The sequence below is a fragment of the Elephantulus edwardii genome, unplaced genomic scaffold (genome assembly GCF_000299155.1).
Source record: "Elephantulus edwardii isolate Elephantulus edwardi_28Jun2011 unplaced genomic scaffold, EleEdw1.0 scaffold00126, whole genome shotgun sequence".
Lineage (NCBI taxonomy): Eukaryota > Metazoa > Chordata > Mammalia > Macroscelidea > Macroscelididae > Elephantulus > Elephantulus edwardii.
In genome coordinates, this window is record NW_006399876.1 from 3,594,152 (window position 1) to 3,613,559 (window position 19,408).

Sequence of the window (19,408 nt, forward strand, 5' to 3'; positions counted from 1 at the left end):
TGCCGACCTTTAGGTTATCAGCCCAACATTTAACGTACTTGGGGGCTTCCTCCTGCAGGGGTGCGGTGCGTCTGAACAGACTGCTGGCTATGGGCTGGTGGGCTGGTCCCCGGAGCAGAGTGTGGGAGGGGGCCGTGGAGGGAGGGGCAGGGGACGGAGGGGGCAGCGGAGGGAGGGGCAGGGGACGGAGGGGCAGGAGCCAGGACAGGAAGGGATGTGAAGCTCAGAGTTCTGGTTTACAGGTAAGCAGCATGTCCCCCACAGTTTGAAGAGCGGGTTGAGAGGAGCCGGGGCGCAGTGGGCAGGCTGGGCGGGAGGTCACTGCAGGCTTGTGGTGCACTGGCTCTCACCTGCCTGGACACTGCCCGTCAGGCCTGGGCACCTGCACTTCACCCTGCCACTCAGTGTTTCTCATCTCCCCTCAGGGCCCAATGGCTGCCAGGACCAAGAACGGCGCCTCTGACGGCAGGGCTGCGTCTCAGGGCCAGTGGGGCCGGGCCTGGTAAGGACCCCGCCTCTTCCCACTTGCCCCTTCAACTTGGTTTTGCTAAGGCACCATCAGGTTAGAGCTGACCCTTCAGCGGGGTGGCGGAGGCAGTAAACCGCATGGGAGGAGACTGCCCATCCTTCCCCAGCAGAGGAGCCGGTGGATTCGAACTAGGTTCTTCTGGGCCAGGAGTGCAGCTCCTTATCCCTAAGCCACCAAAGTGCCTTGAAGTAGTTGGTCTGAATAAGTGCTTCTGGGCCTGGGGGTTTTATGCACCAGTTAGATTATTTAGTTTTCTTATTGTCGAGCTTATTGAACAATATCATTAATATTACAAGCAAGCAAGATTCTGCTGAAAATTATCTGAAAATGACTGGAACATTATCTCAACAGAGAACTGCCAGATATGCAGGCTGGGTTTAGAACAGGCCATGGTACTAGGGATATTATAGCTAATATTAGATGGACCTTTACTGAAAACAGAGAATACCAGAAGAATGTCTATGTGTGTTTCATTGACTATGCAAATGCTTTTGACTGTGTGGATCACAACAAACTATGGCTGACTCAGAAGAATGGGAATCCCAGAACATTTGATTGTACTTACACAAAACCTACACTTAGACCAGGAGGCGGTTGTCAGAACAGAGCAAGGAAACACTGCATAGTTCAAAATTGGGAAGAGTGTACACCAGGGATGTATTCTGTCCCCATACCTTTTCAAACTAAATGCAGAATGGATCATCTGGGAGGCTGGGCTCTGTGAGGAGGAACTGAAGGAAAATTCAACAACAGTCTGCCTTATGCAGATGATTCAACCCTGCTTGCCGAAACTAAGGAGGACCTGAAGCGCCTGCTGCAGAAGGTCAAGGACTGCAGCCTTCAATATGGATTGAGGTTCAACATCAAGAAAACAAAGATTCTCACCACTGGGCCGATTGGCAGCATCAGGATGGATGGTGAAGAGATTGAGATTGTACACAGCTTTAGTTTGCTTGGCTTCACAGTCAACACTCTTGGCACCAGCAGCCAGGAAATCAAATTGCATTAGGGAAGTCGGCTGTCAGGGACCCCTCCAGGGTACTGAAGAGCAACGTCAGTCTGGAGACTAAAATGTGCCTGATCCAGGCCATACTCTTCACAGTTGCTTGCTATGCGTCAGAGAGCTGGACAATGTCTAGGGATGATGGAAGGAGAATTGATGCCTTTGAGCTATGGTGCTGGAAAAGAGTGTTGAATATACCATGGACTGCTAGGAGAACAAACAGGTTCATTCTGAAGAGCGTTAAACCAGGCTGTTCCTTAGAGGCAAGTACTCTGAGGCTTCGTCTGACATACTTTGGACATGTTGCAAGGAGGGACCAGTCCTTGGAGAGGGACATCATGCTTGGAAGGGTGGAGGCACAGCGAAAGAGAGAGGGAATGAATCAATGAGATGGATTGATGCAGTGACTGGAGTAATGAGGGTAGGTGTGCCAGAGACGGTAAAGTTGGCACAGGATAGAGCAGGTCTCAGGGCTGTTGTGCACGGGATCACTATGAGTCACAGTGACCCGACGGTACAACCTCCCAATTTATAAAGTAAGGTATTAAAAAAAAAAAGAAGAAGAAACATAAACACTACTGTTGCTAACAGTGTAGACCATGAGGAATGGCTGGTGCTTCCAGGGTCCCTGGTTGGTCACAAGGGCTGCGTGAAAGGTTGTAGGTTTGAGCCCGCCCAGAGGTGCCTCAGAAGAAAGACCTGGTGATTTCCTTCCAAAGAGCCAGCCCGTGAGATCTTACTGCACTGTAGTACTCTTCCCGCGTAGAGCCACCGTGGGTTGTGATGGGCGCACGACGCCACTGGATCCTGCTGCCCTGGTTCTCACTCTACTGTGGATCAGAGGGACCTTGGTCAAGGCTGAATGTGCTCCACTCCACAGCCCAGACCTGCAGGGCTGGGGGCCATGGAGGCAGGGAGGGGCTCCCATGTCTGCATTCTGGACCCTGCGCGCTCTGTGAGGTGAACGATGTCCTGTGGTGACATTTCTCCCGTGTATGGCTTTTGTTTTTCCTGGAGTTAACAGTTACCTGACTTTTTCCCTTTGCTAAGGTTACTATAGGGAGGAGCTCTGGTGGCTGAGTGGTAAGGGCTTGGGCTGCCAACCCAAAGGCATGCAGTTCAAATCCACCAGCTGCTCTGTGGAGAAAGATGGGCGGTCTCCTCCTGTGTGACCTACTGCCTCTGAAAACTTGCTGGAGGGTGAGCTGGGGATTGGTTATGACTGGATGGTACACAACTATATATATATAACACTATATGTAACTATATGTATAAACATATATACGTATTTAACTATCCACTTCGAAACAACATGCCTCTGGAAACTATGAACTTTGATAAATGTCGATAGTTGTGAAAAGGCTTCAGGCCTTTTGTTCATAGGGTCACTATGAATTGTGCTGGACTTGAAGGCAATCAGCAACAACTATATCTCTATCTGTCTATCTATCTATCATCTATCTATCTATCTATCTATCTATCTATCTAGCTAGCTAGCTCTCATCTCTCTATCTGGGTGTGGCCTCTCCGGGCAGGGCGGGCCTTGGCGCTGACAGCGGACAAGCGCTTTGAGGGCTGGTGCGCCCCCGCGTGACCGCTGCCCGCCTTGCAGGGAGGTGGACTGGTTCTCCTTGGCGAGTGTCATCTTCCTGCTGCTGTTTGCCCCCTTCATCGTCTACTACTTCATCATGGCGTGTGACCAGTACAGCTGCTCGCTGACGGCGCCTGTAATGGACATCGTCGCCGGGCGAGCTCACCTCGCCGACATCTGGGCCAAAACCCCACCGGTGACAAAGGAAGCGGCCCAGCTCTATGCCACGTGGGTCACTTTCCAGGTGAGCGCCCCTGCCATCCTGCTTGGGGCACGCTGGGTGGGAGACCCCCTTCTGCTGGGATTGCTGTGTGCCCTGAGCCCCTGCCATCCTGCTGAGGGAGCATACTGGGTGGGATGGCCCCTCCTGTTGGGGTGGTTGTATGCCCTGAGCCCCTGCCATCCTTGTAGGGGGTCCACGCTGGGTGGGATGACCCCTCCTTCTGGGATTGCTGTGTGCCGTGTGGTGCATTCTGACTCACAGCAGCTCGATCGGACAGAGTAGAACCACCCATGGGAGGTCCTGGGCTGTCATTTTTACTGCTGACCTACCTGTGATATTGTCAGTTGCCCCTTACGTGAAGCAGGGCTTCACCATTGGGCCAAAAGGGAACATCATGACAGACGGACAAAGGACTGAGGCTGTCAGTGCTTTCCTCTTTCTTGCATCAGCAGTCCGTAGCTTTGGTACCGATAGTCAGGAGATCAGGAGACATACTGCACTGGGCAAGTCTTCTGGTAGGGACCTCTCCAAACTATCAAGGAGCAATGATAGTAGATTTAAGACTAAGGTGCACTTGATTCAGGCCATAGTCTTTTGAGTCACTTGCTATGCATCGGAGAGGTGGACAGTGGATAAGGTGATAGAAGAATTGATGCCTTTGAGTTACGGAGTTGGAGAGCAGTGCTGACCACCGCGTGCACGGCCCAAAGAACAAAGGAGTGTGTCTTAGAGCAGGTGCAGCTGCGTGCTGCTGGAGGCAAGGATGGCAAAGCTCAGTCCCCTGTGCGGCACGTGTGTTGTAACGAGAGGCTGTTCCTTGGAGACATCGTGCTGGGAGAGGTGGAGGATGGTGAAGGAGAGGAAGACCCTCTACGAGATGTGACTGCAGCAATGACCTCGGGTGTGTCAGATGGTGCAGACGGCCCAGGACAGGGCGGGCCTCAGAGCTGCTGTTCACAGGGTCACTGTGAATAGTACTGGACTTGACGGCACCTGATGATCCCACACAGAACATTGCTGGAAGCAGAACTCGTTTTTAACCCCACGTTCTCCTGATGGGCCTGGCTCAGCGCCTCTGGGAAGCACTTGGCCTCCACAGGTGTTTTTTGTATTGCCTGTTTGTTGAGAAACTCTGAGACCACAAAATCCACCAGCCTACGCTGTGCCTTAAATATAGAAAGACCAACTCAGAACTGAAGCCTTGAAGGTGTGATGTTGGGGCAGAATATCGAATATACCACAAGTCCTGAAGCATGGGCACATCCAACTTCTGGTGATTGTAGCCAGAATCTTCCTTAGAAACAAAGATGTTGAGCGTGATATTGGATGCTTTGGCCATGTCACCAGGAAGGGCCACTTCCACTTGGTAAAGCGGAAGGTCAATGGAAAAGAGAAAGACTTTGAACGAAGTGGATCGGCCCAGTGGCTGAAACAATGGCTTTGGACGTGGCAGTGGCTAGTGGTGGACCAGCAGCACCTCGTTCTGTTGCACAGGGGCCCGTTGGGTGTCCGCATGCTCAGTGGGACCAGGGCCGATCTTTATGGGAGTGGATCACCAGGCCTTGGGTGCGCGGAGCAGCTGGGGCGTTAAAGCCTCCAGGCTTGCAGGTGGCAGCTGGGCGCTTAACCACGGAGCCTCCAGGGCTCCCTCCTGTTGGTGTCGTCCTTGCTGTTCGCTTGGGAAGTGAGATCCTGACTTGGATGGACCTCCACACTGCGGGGGCCCTGGACAGACGATGTGCTTAGCTTGGTCAGCAGGTGCTGGGTGAGTAACACCACCTGCTAGCGTGCATGCTGGACACATCTCAGGGGACTCCCGACTCTCCTGACGGGTCCCCAGCCCTACCAGGGACTTGCTGCCTAAGGGGCAGGGGCATGTGGGAGGGCAGGGCTGACACGGGGCAGCCTCACATATAACCAGGTCCTGTCTTGTAGCGGCCAGTTGGAAAGTGCCCCAGCGGGGCGTTCATGGTTACAGGAGATGCCACGCAGCAAGGCCAAGTTCTGTGAGTGTCACAGCCCTGGTCAAGGACGTCCTTGCTTTGCTCTGACCACTCACTGGCCTCCAGGTTCACCAAGGACAGGCTGTTTTCATTATTCCTTGTTCCCAGGGAAACAGAGCTGGGAGCAGGCTAACTGGGATTTGCTCCAACAGAGACGGGAAAGGCTGGGACTATTCTCAGTCCCTGCCCCCAGGGAAGGCTGGGGCCCATCTTGGCTCCTGTCCCCAGTCTTGGTCCCTAGCCCCCAGAGAAGGCTGGGGCCCATCTTGGCCCCTGCCCCCAGGGCCTCATTGTATAAAAATGGCTTCTGGTCAGTGGCCAGGCCTCCTTCTGTGGCACCCCTGTGTGACCAGACCTGTGGCTCTTCAGTTAACAGATAGTGTCCTTGTCACCTGGGGCCCCCTCACTGGCAGCCCTCCCCAACCTGAAGCCGCCCTTCAGGGTTTTCTGAGCTGTAATCTTTACAAGACAGAGCTACTGGGTTTGAACCACCACCAGCCTTTCCATTAGACGCTCTGTTGAGTCACCAGGACTCCTGTGAAAGGGGCCTGGTGCAGCATTATTCATTATCATAAAAGGTGCGAAACACCCAAATATCCATGAGCTGGAATGAGGGCCATCTGTACAACAGAGGACTTCCCAGCCAGAAAAAGGAATGAAGCCCTGCGGCATGGGACGACCCTGTTCAAACATGGCACTGACTGAAAGAAGCCGGTCATCAAAGGCCACGCGTTACACACTTCCATCTCGTGTCCAAATAGGCAAATCTGTAAACAGAAGGTATATTAGACCAAAACACAATGTCATGGTAAATGGACCAAAGACTGAAGTTGTCAACGATTTCATCTTACTTGGATCCATAATCAACACCTTGGTACCAGGAGTCAAGAATCAAAAGATGTGTTGCATTGGACAGATTGGCAGTCAAGGAGCTCTAAAATGCTAAATATCACTTTGGTGACCCAAGCAGAGATATTTTCAGTTGTTTCATACTCATGTGAAAGTTGGACAAAAAATAGTGAGTTGATGCCTTAGCATTGCAGTGCTGGCCAAGAGCCCACGGAGTGTTAGAAGAACAAATCGGTCTTAGAAGAGACACAGCCAGGGTGCTCCCTGGAGGTGAGGGTGGTGGGGGCCTGTCCCTGGGGAAGAGGGTCCGCGAAGGACAGGAGAGCCCCTCACTGAGCTGGATTGGCACGCTGGCTGTGAGCACAGCAGAGATTGTGGGATGGGGCAGATTTCTCTGTCGTGATGGGGCTGTTATGAGGGCACCTAACAGGTACAGGAGGAGAGGCGGGGACAGGTTTTAAGGGACGAGATGGTGTTGGAGTTGTCCTCACCATGTGGCAATCAAAGCCTCCCGACTGGGCTGTAAGAGGGCGGATTTTGTCATCTGTGAATGATAACAAATGGGCTTTATCGCACAGGGGGTGGGGACTGAGTTCTGTGATAGGATGAGTGAGATTTTGGGGAGAATGTTGGTGCTTTAGGTTAAAAACAAGTGCCCCTTCCAGGGACTTCTTGAGTGAGGGGACAGACCCTATGGTCACACGCCAGGAACTACTGTCTCTTCTGGAACAAGCAGCCCACTCATTGTCCTATCTCGTGCGACAGAACCGGTTCAGTTCCCGGCCGGACACCTCACGCGAGGCCACCACCCATCAGTGCTTTGAGGGGAGCTTCAGGGAGAGACAGACCAGGAGGGGTCCTGGTGGGAAACTGCTGAAAGCCAGCTGGTGAAGGTGCCGTGCAGCACGCAGCTGGCCTGGGGACCGTGCAGCCAGACCGCGCTTGGTTGTGTCCAGTGTGGTTCCATGGCGTGTGGAACCTGTCAACATCACCACCACTTTCTGGTGTGGGCACTGCCGTCTAGGAGTTGTCACCCCCCTTGATACAGGGCTGGGACGGTGCTGCCCTGTCTCGGGCCACATCCCCCACCTGACCCTTTGCCTGTGTTGCAGGTCATCTTGTACTCGCTGCTTCCTGACTTCTGTCACAAGATCTTGCCAGGCTATGTCGGAGGGGTCCAGGAGGGGGCGGTGACGCCTGCAGGTAACCTGGCATGTTGTCTGTGGCCCCCATCCACCCTGATGCCCACATGTCCAGCTGTTATGTGCCCACCCTGGCTGCAGGACCCATCTGGACCCACGGTCCTCTCCCCAGAGACGCTCACTGGGGGCTGGAACTTGGTTTTGCTCTTCTGTCGGGGACCATCCCAGGTGCTGGTTCTGTGGAGAAGGGGTGGCCGTCAGCCTAGTGCTCCCCAGTCTGTTGCTGGATGCTGTTATCAGGCTGCTGGGGTGACTTCCTGTGGAGAGCACTGTGTGTCCCCAACTCCCAGGACTCTGTGGGGTGGACTGGTCTTCAGCAGGTTGTCCGCCTCCTGGGCTGTTCCTCTTCACAGGAACCTGCAAGGACGTGGCCTCATGTCGGACAGTGAGGTGTTGAGTCAGTTTCTTCCTGGGCTGTCTGCAGCAAGGTCCCCATCCAAGGGCGGGGCCAGGTCCCCCAACAGTCACAGGAACACAGGACCCTACAGGAGTCCATGCTCCGCGTCTGTACTATCGGCCTCAGCGGCTTGAATCTTCTACAGGTGGTGGTGACCCAGCAACAGGGGAGACCCCACCGGCCTTCCCTCCCTGGCCACCCCTTCCTCCTCCCAGGACAGTCACGTTCTCAGCCAGCCGTGTGGAATGTCCTCCCCACCTTGTCACCTCCTCACACCAAGCCCAGTGCTGCTGAGTTCCGATACCTGGTCCCCGTATTGGAGCTCTGGCATCCTGGGGGCAAAGGCTGCACTGTAATCCCAGAGGCACTCCGTTCGAATCCCCCAGCTACGCTGTGGGAAAAAAGGTGGGCAGTCCCCGCCCAGGTGATTTACTGCTTCTGAAAACCCGCCGGAGTGTCGGTTATGGATTGGTGACTCAGTGGTACACAACAACAACAACAACAGTGACAGGTCCTCATATGACGACCACCCCGGAGGGTTTTCCTTCTCTGTAAACTTTACAGAAGGAAATGTCCAGCCCTTCCTTCCATGACACTGCTGGATGGGTTCAGATTGCCGACTTTTAGCTGGTGGTGGTTCGGTGCCATCGGGTCGGTTCTGACCCACAGCCCTGACTCACCTGTGCCCAGCAGAACAGCACTGCCAGTGCAGTGCCCCCATCACGGTCCTGGCTGGCCGTGGGCTCATGGTGCATCTGCTCTTCCTCTGACCCCCTTCTTTACCAAGCTGCGCCCTTCTCCGGGGTTGGGAGCCTGCTAATGATACGCTCAGCGTCCCGGAGATGACGTCTCTCGCCCTCTCTCCTGCGAGATACGCCGACTGAGCCTCGTCCAGGACACACTCTTAGTCATTCTTAGTTCTTCTGGCAACACGCTTCGCCAACACCATCATTCAACGGCATCCTTTCTTTCTTGGTCTTTCTATTCACTGTCCAGCTTTCTCAGACATGTGTCTCAGGCATACGTTGTTGTGTATCGTCAAGTCGGAACTGACCCACAGCCGACCCTCCAGTGGATTTTCAGAGGCAGTAAATGGGACAGGAAGAGATTGCCCCTCCTCCCGCAGAGCAGCTGGTGGATTCGAACCCTATGCCTTTGTGTTTGCAACACAGCTTCTTACCAGGAGGCCACTGAGGCATTTGAAATACCGTGGATTAGATCAGGTGCACCTTAGTCCTCAGAGTGACCTGTGATTGGCAGCCAATCACGAACAGTTTGGGCTTCCCAGAGACCTTTGTTGTGACTTCAGTGAAGCTGACCCTTCTCTTTAGGGAGGGGTCTGGGCGCAGCCAGAGAGGCCAGGAGGCAGGTCAGCCCTGGGCTGCGAGGGGTCCTGGCAGCCTGACATCGAGTGCTGTCTCTGCAGGCGTGGTCAACAAGTATGAGGTCAATGGGCTGCAGGCGTGGCTCCTCACCCATCTGCTCTGGTTTGCCAACGCCTACGTCCTGCACTGCTTCTCCCCGACCATCATCTTCGACAACTGGATCCCGCTGCTGTGGTGCACCAACATCCTGGGCTATGTTGTCTCCACCTTCGCCATGATCAAGGGCTACCTGTTCCCCACCAATGCCAAAGACTGGTGAGTGCTCAGGCGAGGCTGGGACCAACACCCCATGTGGCCACGATTGCTTTCTCTTCTGTCTTGGGTTCGAGGATCCATCAGGATTACAGTTCGTGGAGATCACGGTCAAGAGTCCCTTAACACATAAACTTGTTAGACCCTGGGGAGGGGATTCCCTTTCTCTGCTCTTCTCGGTGACTATATCCCACTTCCACCATTTCTACCTTTATAATTCAGTGACATCACGTACATTTGTGCCCGTTGGGTCCCCTTTCTCTATCTTCTGTTCTAAATTGTTTCACCAACATCACCGCAAATTCACTGCCCTCTAAGCTTCTTTTTTTTGTTTGTTTTATCAGCTTTATTTTTATCTTTTTATTGTTCTTTTCTAAAGGTGAACAAGATCTTGAATTCTATAAAATACAAAGCATTATAATAATAAATTTCAAAGATCATCCAGTCATCCTTTAAAATATTCAAGATCAAAATGTCATCTTCAATTATTGCTAAAATGAACTGGTCAAATTACTTCTTTTGTGCAGAGCCCTGATGGAGTTAGGGAGCAATGATGGATTCTAAGTCACTGTGATTCCATGCATAGTAAAACAAAACAGTGCATGGTCCTCTACCATTTTTACAATGGTTGTTATAGTTGAAGATACTGGTGTAGCTTCTGAGTTTCTATCATCAACTGGATCTCTGTTTTTTGAGAACAGATCATTCTCAGAAAGAATACCATGCCCAAGGCATTTTTTTCTGATTTATCTAAATCACTATTTGGTTCCACAGTGACTTCAGGATGTTGCTTTTAGGGTGTCATTCAGCCTCAGTGGCCCCAAAGGGTCCATTGTCTGTTGAGAATTTGACATTCTTTTTCACATTTCCCTCTTTTGATCACTGTTACTGGAAAGGTGGCCAAGTCTCTGATGACTGAGTCCTTTCCTGGTCTTACAAACCCACACTTACTGCCTCTGAGTTGAGCCTGACTCATAACTGACCATCCGAGGTTTAGGGGAGGCTGGAGGTCACCAGGAAGGAATTTACCTCTCTCTCTCTCACAGTCAATGAGGGGGTCAGACTTCCTTGCCATTGGCAGCACAAAGCCCCTGACAACTATGCCACCACCGCTTCCCCTGGGCCTGGAGACTGGAAAGAGATCCTGTCTGGGCAGCAGCAGCATCTCCTCCCTCACGAGCTTTAACCCCACCAGGAGCGATCTTAAGGGATAATGATCTTGTTATCTCGGCAGTTTCCATGTGGCAGCTTCCCAAGAAGCTCGCAGGATGAAGCGTTCTCACGGAAGTTCCAGGTGGGGCAGCTGGGCAACCACCCATCCACCTGTTATTCAACAGGTTTTATTAGACTCCTCCTGTGAGATGTTCTGGAATAAGATTCTTGTTCTCGAGGTGCTTCTGTTTTAGCCTAGAGAACCCCCAAGCCCCGTGGGCTGCGTCCTGGAACTCCACGCCAGGATTCTGAAGAGGTCTTTGGATGGTGCTTTTCTCTTGTGTGTCATGAATCACTTCGCCACTTTGTAACCCTTCGGGAGGCCTTGGGTGGTGTCAACAGTAAAGAACTTGGCTGTTACCCAAAGTTGGAGGTTCTAGTCCACCAGGGTGCCTCAGGAGAAAGGTTTGATGATCGATCCACTTATGAGAAATCAGCCACTGAAAGCCCTGTGGAGTCTGGTTAGGCTCGGACACATGTGCTGTCACCGTGAGGTGACAAATGCTTTGGGTGCTTTTTGTATCATCACAAACTAAGACTAAGGTGTGCCTGACCCCAAACTACTATTTTCACTTACTTCCCATATACGTGAAAATTGGACAGTGAATGGGGAAGACTGAAGAAATCAGTGCTTTTGAGGTGTGTTGGCGGAGAGTATCGAACAACCCGATGGACTGGCAAGAGAACAAACACATCTGCCCGGGAGGAGGTTCAACCTGGCTGGTCCTTAGAGCCCAGGGTGGTGACACCTCATCTCACACACTCCAGACGAGCTGTCAGGAGGGGCTGATCCTTGGAAAAGTAGGGGGTCAAAGAGGGAGAGGAAGCCCCTCAGTGAGATGGACATAGTGCCCGCTGCAGTGGGCTGGAGCCCGTGGGGACGGCGGCGGGAAGGACGAGGCTTTCGTCTGCTCACGGGGTCACTCACTGGCACCTAACAACGTTGTGGACTTTGTGTATTTTGTGTCTTCCCCCTTTATTGATCGTGACGGGAGGAAGTAGACATGAAAATTCGTTGTCATCAACACGGCAGTTCCCCTGTGTCTGTCGCAGGCTCTGCCCGCCGAGGGTCTCTGTGTGGGTTCTCTCGAAGGTCACGAGTTCTCCGGCCACTGGTGCTGTGTGGCCGGACAGTGTCTTCACTATCTAGTGCTGATGTCACAGGAAGCTCACGGGTGTGTGCTGTTAGGGGCCGCTGTGTCATGGGATTCTGTGCACGTCGAGTGAAACCTCGTACCGTCCTGCGCCGTCTTCATCTCCGCCAGCCAAAGACCACCGCTGGAGTCCCGGTGTCAGCCTCTCCTGTGAGCGTCCCGCCCTCCTTCCACACCCCCAACTTTCCGCTGTTTCAAGCATCATGTCTCACGCCGAGGACTGGCTCCTCCTGTGAACATGCCCAGCGTCCGTGAGATGCAGGCTCTGGGGCTGTCCTTCCACGTCAGATCTGTCCCTCTGGCAGCCACAACATACGCAGCCTCTTGGGCGGCATCGGCGCTTCTCCCGGCTTCCTTACTCATGATCCAGCTTGAACAGGCACGTGAAGCAGCTGAAGCACGCCCGCTTGGGTCAGGCCCACCTTAGCGTGTGCGCTAACATCCTGCCCAGGGCAAGAGGCCATTTGATTTCTTTTTCAAAATGTATTTTTTCCCCTTTTGTTGTACGTGGATTTCTTGACTTTTGCTAGTCTGGGTGTTGATTGTGGATCCCCATGAAATGAGATCCTGGACTCCCCTCTTCTCTCTCGGGGTGTTAGATGGCCAGTCATTGTCTAGGTTCTGTGGTCATGGAAATACCCCAGGGGTGGGGCTAACGGGTTTTTGTTCTGACAGTTGTTGTCAGGTGTCGTTTCTTGGTCTGGTTGTGAGGATGTTTGTTTCCTGAACACTGAGGTGTGATCTGTAGCAGAGAGGCTGGTTTGAGGAGGCTGGATGTGTGAATGCGGGGGAAGCCCGTGGGGAAGGCTTGCTCTCTCAGCTTTGGGGAAGGTGCTGGTCTCCTGGAGCCTCCTCTGTTCCTGGCAATGCCCTTCTCAGTGTCATCCCTCTGCTTGAGCTTCCTTGCTTATCCTACGCCTCTGGTGGCCTAGCGGTAACTAGCTGTGATGCCAGCCCAAATGCAGGCAGTTCAAATCCATCAAATGTCTCGAGGGAGAAGAAATGAGCAATCTCCTGGATAATTCACAGGCTCTGAAAACCCACTGGAGGGTCAGCTAGGAGGTGGTTCTCACTCAGAGGCATGGGAGCTGAGTTGTCAAGTGAACTTGTTGTAAAGTTGAGTCAAGTTCAAGCAGAGAGTGACAACTCGACCCTGATTGTGCCTCATTTGCTTTATAAAAAAGCTGCATTCCCACGTGGACTTAAAAGCATAGTTGCACCCCAAACCAAACCCCATGTGACCCTGAGGCTGAAGCAGAGCAGCCCTCTGGGTCTCTTGGACTGTGATTTTTTTAAGGAAGCTGATGGCCACCGCTTTTCCCTGCAAAGCTGCCCGTGGCTTTGAACCACCAGTCTCTCAGTTAGTGGCCAAGAGCTTTAACTGCTGTGGCCCCAGGGCTTCTCCACGATGTAGGGTTGGCATTAATAGTGCACACTTTGGGGGACACAACCCAATCTTTATCAGGTGACGGGGGGAGGGGGTGTCAAGTCGCCTGTCCGGCCAGAGGTCACTGTGAGGCCCGGCCAGCCCAGTGTGCACTTTGTACGGTTCCTCGCTCTGTTTGCTTCGGGAGACTGAGCTCCTGCAAATCCTCCCAAGTGTAGACTTCGCCCAGGGCCAGTCCTGAGGCCCCCTGCTCCATGTGCCAGGGGTCCCAGGTGGCCGAGGGCAGCTGGAGGTGCCAACTCCCAGGTTCTAAGCAGTTTCTGTCCCTCCGCCATCCCCGGCTGACACAGCTGTACCCGGCTGCTTGCACAGTGAGCCAGTGTGGGTGTCGGAGCCAAGTTGCTCCTGGCCGTCCGCTCTGCCCTCGTCCCGGCCGCTCAGGCGCCAGCCAAGCTGAGCACTGTCCAGGAGTGAAGCTGGGCAGCATGGCGAGGAACGTGCCCTGACTGTGGGTAGGGACCGTCACGTGGCCTCTAGCTCATCGTGACCTCGTGTACAACAGATGGGGTGCTGCCCGGGTCTGCACCACTTGAGTCCACTGTGGGCTGTGTGTCAGTCCTTGTCAGATGTCCCATTTCCAGTGACCTTCACTTTCCAGTCAGTGTTCCCTGATGCTCTGCCTGAAGTCTTGCCCTCCCCTCTTCTCAGGAGCTCTCTGGCCCTCCTCCTCCGAGGCTGGAGTGTCTGTCCTCTTCCAAGGCTGGCGTGTCCGTCCTCTGTGGTCCACAGTCCGGGCAGCGCACTCTGCTGCAGTCGAGAAGCATCAGTTCTCTGTCTTACTTTTTCTTTGTTGTTCCATGTGAGGACCATTGACAAGTGTGCATGTTTTCTCTTTCTTTCAAGCAAATTCACGGGCAATTTCTTCTATAACTACATGATGGGCATTGAGTTTAATCCCCGCATCGGCAAGTGGTTCGACTTCAAGCTGTTCTTCAATGGCCGCCCTGGCATCGTCGCCTGGACCCTCATCAACCTGTCCTTTGCAGCCAAACAGAAGGAGTTGCATGGCCAGGTGACCAACTCCATGGTCTTGGTCAATGTCCTGCAGGTATGCTGGCCAAGGCCACTGAGGGTTTCCAAATGGCCCTTGAGTCCAACTCTGGGGCTGTGTGTGCAGAGGAGCGTGGCTCTGCGGGGCTCTCAGAGACAGTGGCTGTTCCTGGGCAGTTAGCCAGGCCTTTCTTCCAAGGCACCTCAAGGTGGGCTCACACCCACAGCCTTTCTGTTAACCCAGTACTTAGACACTGGGGCTGCCAGCGGCTCCTCACAACTCCAGCTGCTTTTAAAAGAGAGGCATCTCGACAGCCTGCCCTTGGCGAGTGGGCTGGTAGCAGAAGATCCTGGCACTCTGTCCCAGGTGTGGCTGTGGCCCCGGGGGGAGCCAGCAGGTGAAGCCAGTTCTGGCAGGTCACCTTGGGGCTCGCCTTGGCAGGTTCTGGGGTGTGTTGGGAGTCACCAGGCACAAGTAGGCACAGTGGCCAAGGAGCGTCTCAGCAGTGTACCGACCTGTTCCAAGTCCCTGGGGCGGGAAAGTCTGGCAGGTTTAGGAAACAGCAGTGTCCAAACTGGGCTTGGAGCAGAGAGAGCTGACACATGGAGCTAGATGAGGCTCACGATTGCCAGAGGCCACGCTTGGCAGGCTGGAGACCTGAGTTCGAGTCCCGTCGGTGTGCTTCATGCCCGGTCACCACCCTTTCCTCTGGAGGAGTGCGTGTTAACTGTGCTGAGGAACAGGGTTCGGCAGGGCTTCCAGATTAACAGAGGAAGGTCTGGTGACTGGCTTCCTAAAACCACTTGCTGAAATCCCCACAGAGCCTGGTCTGCTGGGACATCTTCACGGCCGTGCAGTGGTTTGGGGACTGTGTCCTGCAGGGCCTCGGATACATGAGTGGGTGCTCGCCCCTCTCCAGAGGGGGTGGCAGCTGTGGCCCTTCTGTGGTTCCTCCCACCCCTGGGCTGTGCACGCTGGCCCCGGCGACATCACAGCTTCCTTGGTCCTTGTGTCGCAGCCCCTTCCCCCTCTCTCCCGACCCCGTGCTGGCATGACCCCGTGGCCCACTGTGCATGCCACACCCAGCAACATCGCTGCGACTCCTCCTGGCATCACAGCCCCCGTCTCTGGAACAGTCCCCCGTCAGACCCAACTTTTAGGTTCGGAGGCATTTTCCCACCCAGACCCCCAGGTCTTGGGTGTCCCTCCTGAGAGGACGGACGAGCAGTGCATGGTCTCTGCTCCATCTGCAAAGTGGACAGCAGTCCACTTCACCCTTCAGGGGCCACTGCGGGTCCTGTGCCATGGGCAGGGGCTTCCCCCTGTGGCCGAGGGTGTCCTGCGTCAGTGGACGGTGCTCTGTGTGACTACCCAGCCCCTCACTGGCGTGACCTTTCTGCTCCACTTGCTGGGTGTCACAGGGGCCCCTCTTTCTGTAGCCTCTGGGTTCTTGTGCCCACCTGGTTCTCGTACAAAGGCCCCTGCTCAGGCCTTAGGCTGGAGTTGCTGCCGGGAGGGACAGGGTGGCCCGAAGGTGGACTTGGCCATAGTCAGGTGGCCCCGTCCTGCACAAACCCCGGCCCCCCAGGAATTCCAGCAACCCAGAGGGAAGGTGGCAGTTGATGTTGTCCTGTCTTGCAGGCCATCTACGTGCTGGACTTTTTCTGGAATGAAACGTGGTACCTCAAGACCATAGACATCTGCCACGACCACTTCGGGTGGTACCTGGGCTGGGGAGACTGCGTGTGGCTGCCGTATCTTTACACGCTGCAGGTCAGCAGGGCTGGGGCGGGAGCATGGTCAGCGGGCTCGGGGGTGAGCCCAGGCCAGCCTGGAGCTTCTTCCAGAGAACATGCAACCCCAGAGCACACTGCAGTTTGACATGATGCCGCCTTTCAGGCTTCACACCCGTCCTGTCCCCCTTCGCCAGTCTGAGTGTGAGTCTTTGTGGGGGACACAGGTCAGGCTGTCACGTGGATGGACACACACACACGTCCAGGCTGGCCTCATCTGATCGCGAGTCACAGCTCCGTGTTGTTCACTGACCGGGGGTTTGTGTCCACTCCACGTCCAGCATGTTGTTGTGTGCCACCGAAATGATCCTGGCCCTTAGCCGACACCCCAGCGGGTTTTCAGAGGTAACGGATGACATGGGAGTCAATGCCCCGTCTTTCTGCCACAGAGCAGCTGGTGCATTTGAACTGCCTCCCTTTGGGACTGGAGCTCAGCCAGCATATCACTTCCATTTCCCCAACAGCCCGTTCTCGCTGTCTCACACTCAGTCATTCCCACAGACGTTAACACTGCAGTGCAATTGCACACTCGCTCCCCTCCAGAAGGGTAGGCATAGCTCCTGGAGGTCCTGCAGTCTCTTGACTGCAACGTCCACCTCACTGCGGTGCTCTTGACCCGGCCCGCGGTACCCAGCGGCCTGCCTGTCCCTGGGTGTGAACTCACTCCTCCCATCCCCCAGCAGTCCTCTGAGGAGGCCCCTTCTAGTCATAGACCAGGAAACTGAGGCACAGCCTTTGGGAAACTCACTGCCGCTGTTGTTTCTGATTCACTGAAACTCTGAAGACAGGCAGAACGGCCCCTGGGGTCCTAAGGCCACAGCCCACTTCCTCAGTCACCGTCCCCCACCCCACCCCAGACTGCAGTCCTGACGGGAGCACACGGCCTCACCTTTCTCCCTGCTAAGTGCCCAGTGGGTTTGAACTGCAGTCTTCTTTTTTCTCTTTTAAAATGTGGTTTGAGTGAAAGCTGACACACTCCCTTCCGCCCAGCCATGCACATGCGCGTTCTACGGCACTCACTTTCCTGCTCACAAGGGGATCACACTTTTCTGCCAAGCTTGTGGTTGAAGGCACAGCACTTAACCCACCGTAGCACCAGGGCTACTTGACACTTGGAAAAAAGTTGAATCCATTCTGACTCACAGCTGACCCTCCGTTGGGTTTTCCAAGGACAGCCTGGGAGGGGACTGCCCGCCTTCCTCTCATGGAGTCAGTGGGGAATTTAAACCGTGGGGGAAGCAGAGGGCCTGGACCGGGCAGGGCAGGCTGGACCGCTGGCCTGGGGGCAGTCCATGACCTTGGCCTCTCGCCCGCAGGGCCTGTACCTGGTCTACCACCCTGTGCAGCTGTCCACCCCCTATGCCATGGCTGTCCTGCTGCTGGGCCTGGTCGGCTACTACATCTTCCGGATGACCAACCACCAGAAGGACCTCTTCCGCCGCACGGATGGCCGCTGCCTCATCTGGGGCAGGAAGCCCCAGGTCATCGAGTGCTCCTACACGTCGGCCGATGGCCAGAAGCACCACAGCAAGCTGCTGGTGTCCGGCTTCTGGGGCGTCGCGCGCCACTTCAACTACACGGGCGACCTGATGGGCAGCCTGGCCTACTGCCTGGCCTGCGGCGGCGGCCACCTGCTGCCCTACTTCTACATCATCTACATGACCATCCTGCTGACCCACCGCTGTCTGCGGGACGAGCACCGCTGTGCCAGCAAGTACGGCCGGGACTGGGCGCGCTACACGGCCGCCGTGCCCTACCGCCTGCTGCCCGGCCTCTTCTGAGGGTCGGGGCGAGGATGGCATGCGGCCGGGCTCCTGGTCTGCTCACCGCGAGCACCTCTCCTTCCCGTTCCCTGAGGGGACAGTCCTGAGCGTCCACCAGCCCAACAGGCAGCTCTCACTGCCTGCGGTGCCAGGGCCGGGCTCACCTGGGCACCATTGATGGCCACCTGCTGGCAGCCTTTCCCTTGCATTGGGAGCCAGTGAGGCCTCACTGCCAAGATTCTGACTTGCGGGGTGTCCCCCGGCTCCCCCTTATTAGGACTGCCCTGGATTTTGCTAATGGATGCCGGCGTGTAGTTTGTAGGTTGCTGCACGGTGCCCACTGGGGACACCTCTGGGGACGTGAATCCACCAGCAGGAAGAGGATGTCCACTCTCCTCTTGTGCCATCTGCAGCCTCTGAAAACCGGCTGGAGGGTCAGCAGTGAGTCCGTTCCAACTCAACAGCGATTAGGCCGTTACTTTTGCTGAAGGAGCCCTGGTGATGCAGTGGTCACAGCTCCTGGCTACTAGCCAGCTGTCTGAACACAGCTGCTGGCTGAGAGAGGGACCCCAGCTGGTCCACGTCCTCGGGGACCTTGGGACAGTTCCACTCTGTGCTGCAGGCTGCCATGAGTCAGGGCTTGCTCAGAGGCAGATGGATGTGCTGGCTGAATAAAGTGGAAATGGGCACGGGGAGGGGGGTGCCACTCACCAGCTCTCTGACCCAGCTGCTGGCCGCCCTTCCCTGCCCACTCCACAGCCGCGAGTGGGAGCCCGGGAACACTTCTCCTCTGAGAGCACCAGCCACCTGCGGCATGCCGTCATCGGGCGCTGTGTGGAGAGACCGCTTCTAGAGCATCCTGTCTGTCTCCTGGCCCTGCAGGGCCTCGGGCCACGGTGTCCGGACCCTGCTGAGCGCACAGTGACTGCCTCGCCCACATAGATATCGCCCAAGGCCCATCTGACGCTAGAGTACGTTCTCCTCAGCCCCTGACTAGGGCACAGCCGGCTCCCAGGGTGCAGTTCCTGCTTGCCCACTGAGCATGGGCCACGGTTTAGTGGATCTGGGGGACGGGCCGCCCCCTGCAGGTCCTCCTTCCCTGGGCGCCCTCCTTCAGACCTATGTCCCCTTTATTGGAAACCCCCGTTTGCAGTCCTCACTCTTTGTACTAAACTTTCTTTGGTAAACTCTGGTTTCTGTCTCCTGACTGAGGGGCTGCAGATGACTCAGGGCCACGTGCACAGTCCTGGTCCTGCGCCAGCCTCCCGGGTGCCCGCACGTCCTCTCTTGTACGTACACACCCTGGGCCACCAAGGTGCCCGCGCGCCCTCTCGGGTACCCACACACCCTGAGCCACCAGGCCGTGGGTCCTCCCAGGTACCCGCACATCCTGGACCACCAGGGAGCCCGTGCCATCCTCTCGGGTACCCACATGCCCTGGGCCACCACTGAGGAGGTGGCTTCCACCCTTCTCACGGGAGACCTCTCCAGTGCCAGTTGACCCTCAGCTTCTCCAAACACAACACCTTCAGTGACTGATCCTCCTGACGCATGTCCAGGGCCAGCACGTTCCCTAACGGTCTGCAGGGTGCTCCTGGACTGCTCATCAATGGG

General features: G+C 55.4%; 1 protein-coding gene across 1 annotated transcript; it reads left to right on the forward strand.

The window, feature by feature from the left end:
- Positions 1-431: 431 nt before the first annotated feature.
- DHCR7 (7-dehydrocholesterol reductase) lies at positions 432-17,815 on the forward strand. Its single transcript, XM_006893220.1, has 7 exons — positions 432-502; positions 3,145-3,367; positions 7,311-7,401; positions 9,224-9,437; positions 14,091-14,295; positions 15,880-16,011; positions 17,348-17,815. Exons 1-7 carry the CDS (start codon positions 432-434, stop codon positions 17,810-17,812), a joined length of 1,401 nt encoding a protein of 466 aa, XP_006893282.1. The 3' UTR covers positions 17,813-17,815.
- The last annotated feature ends 1,593 nt before the right edge of the window (positions 17,816-19,408 follow it).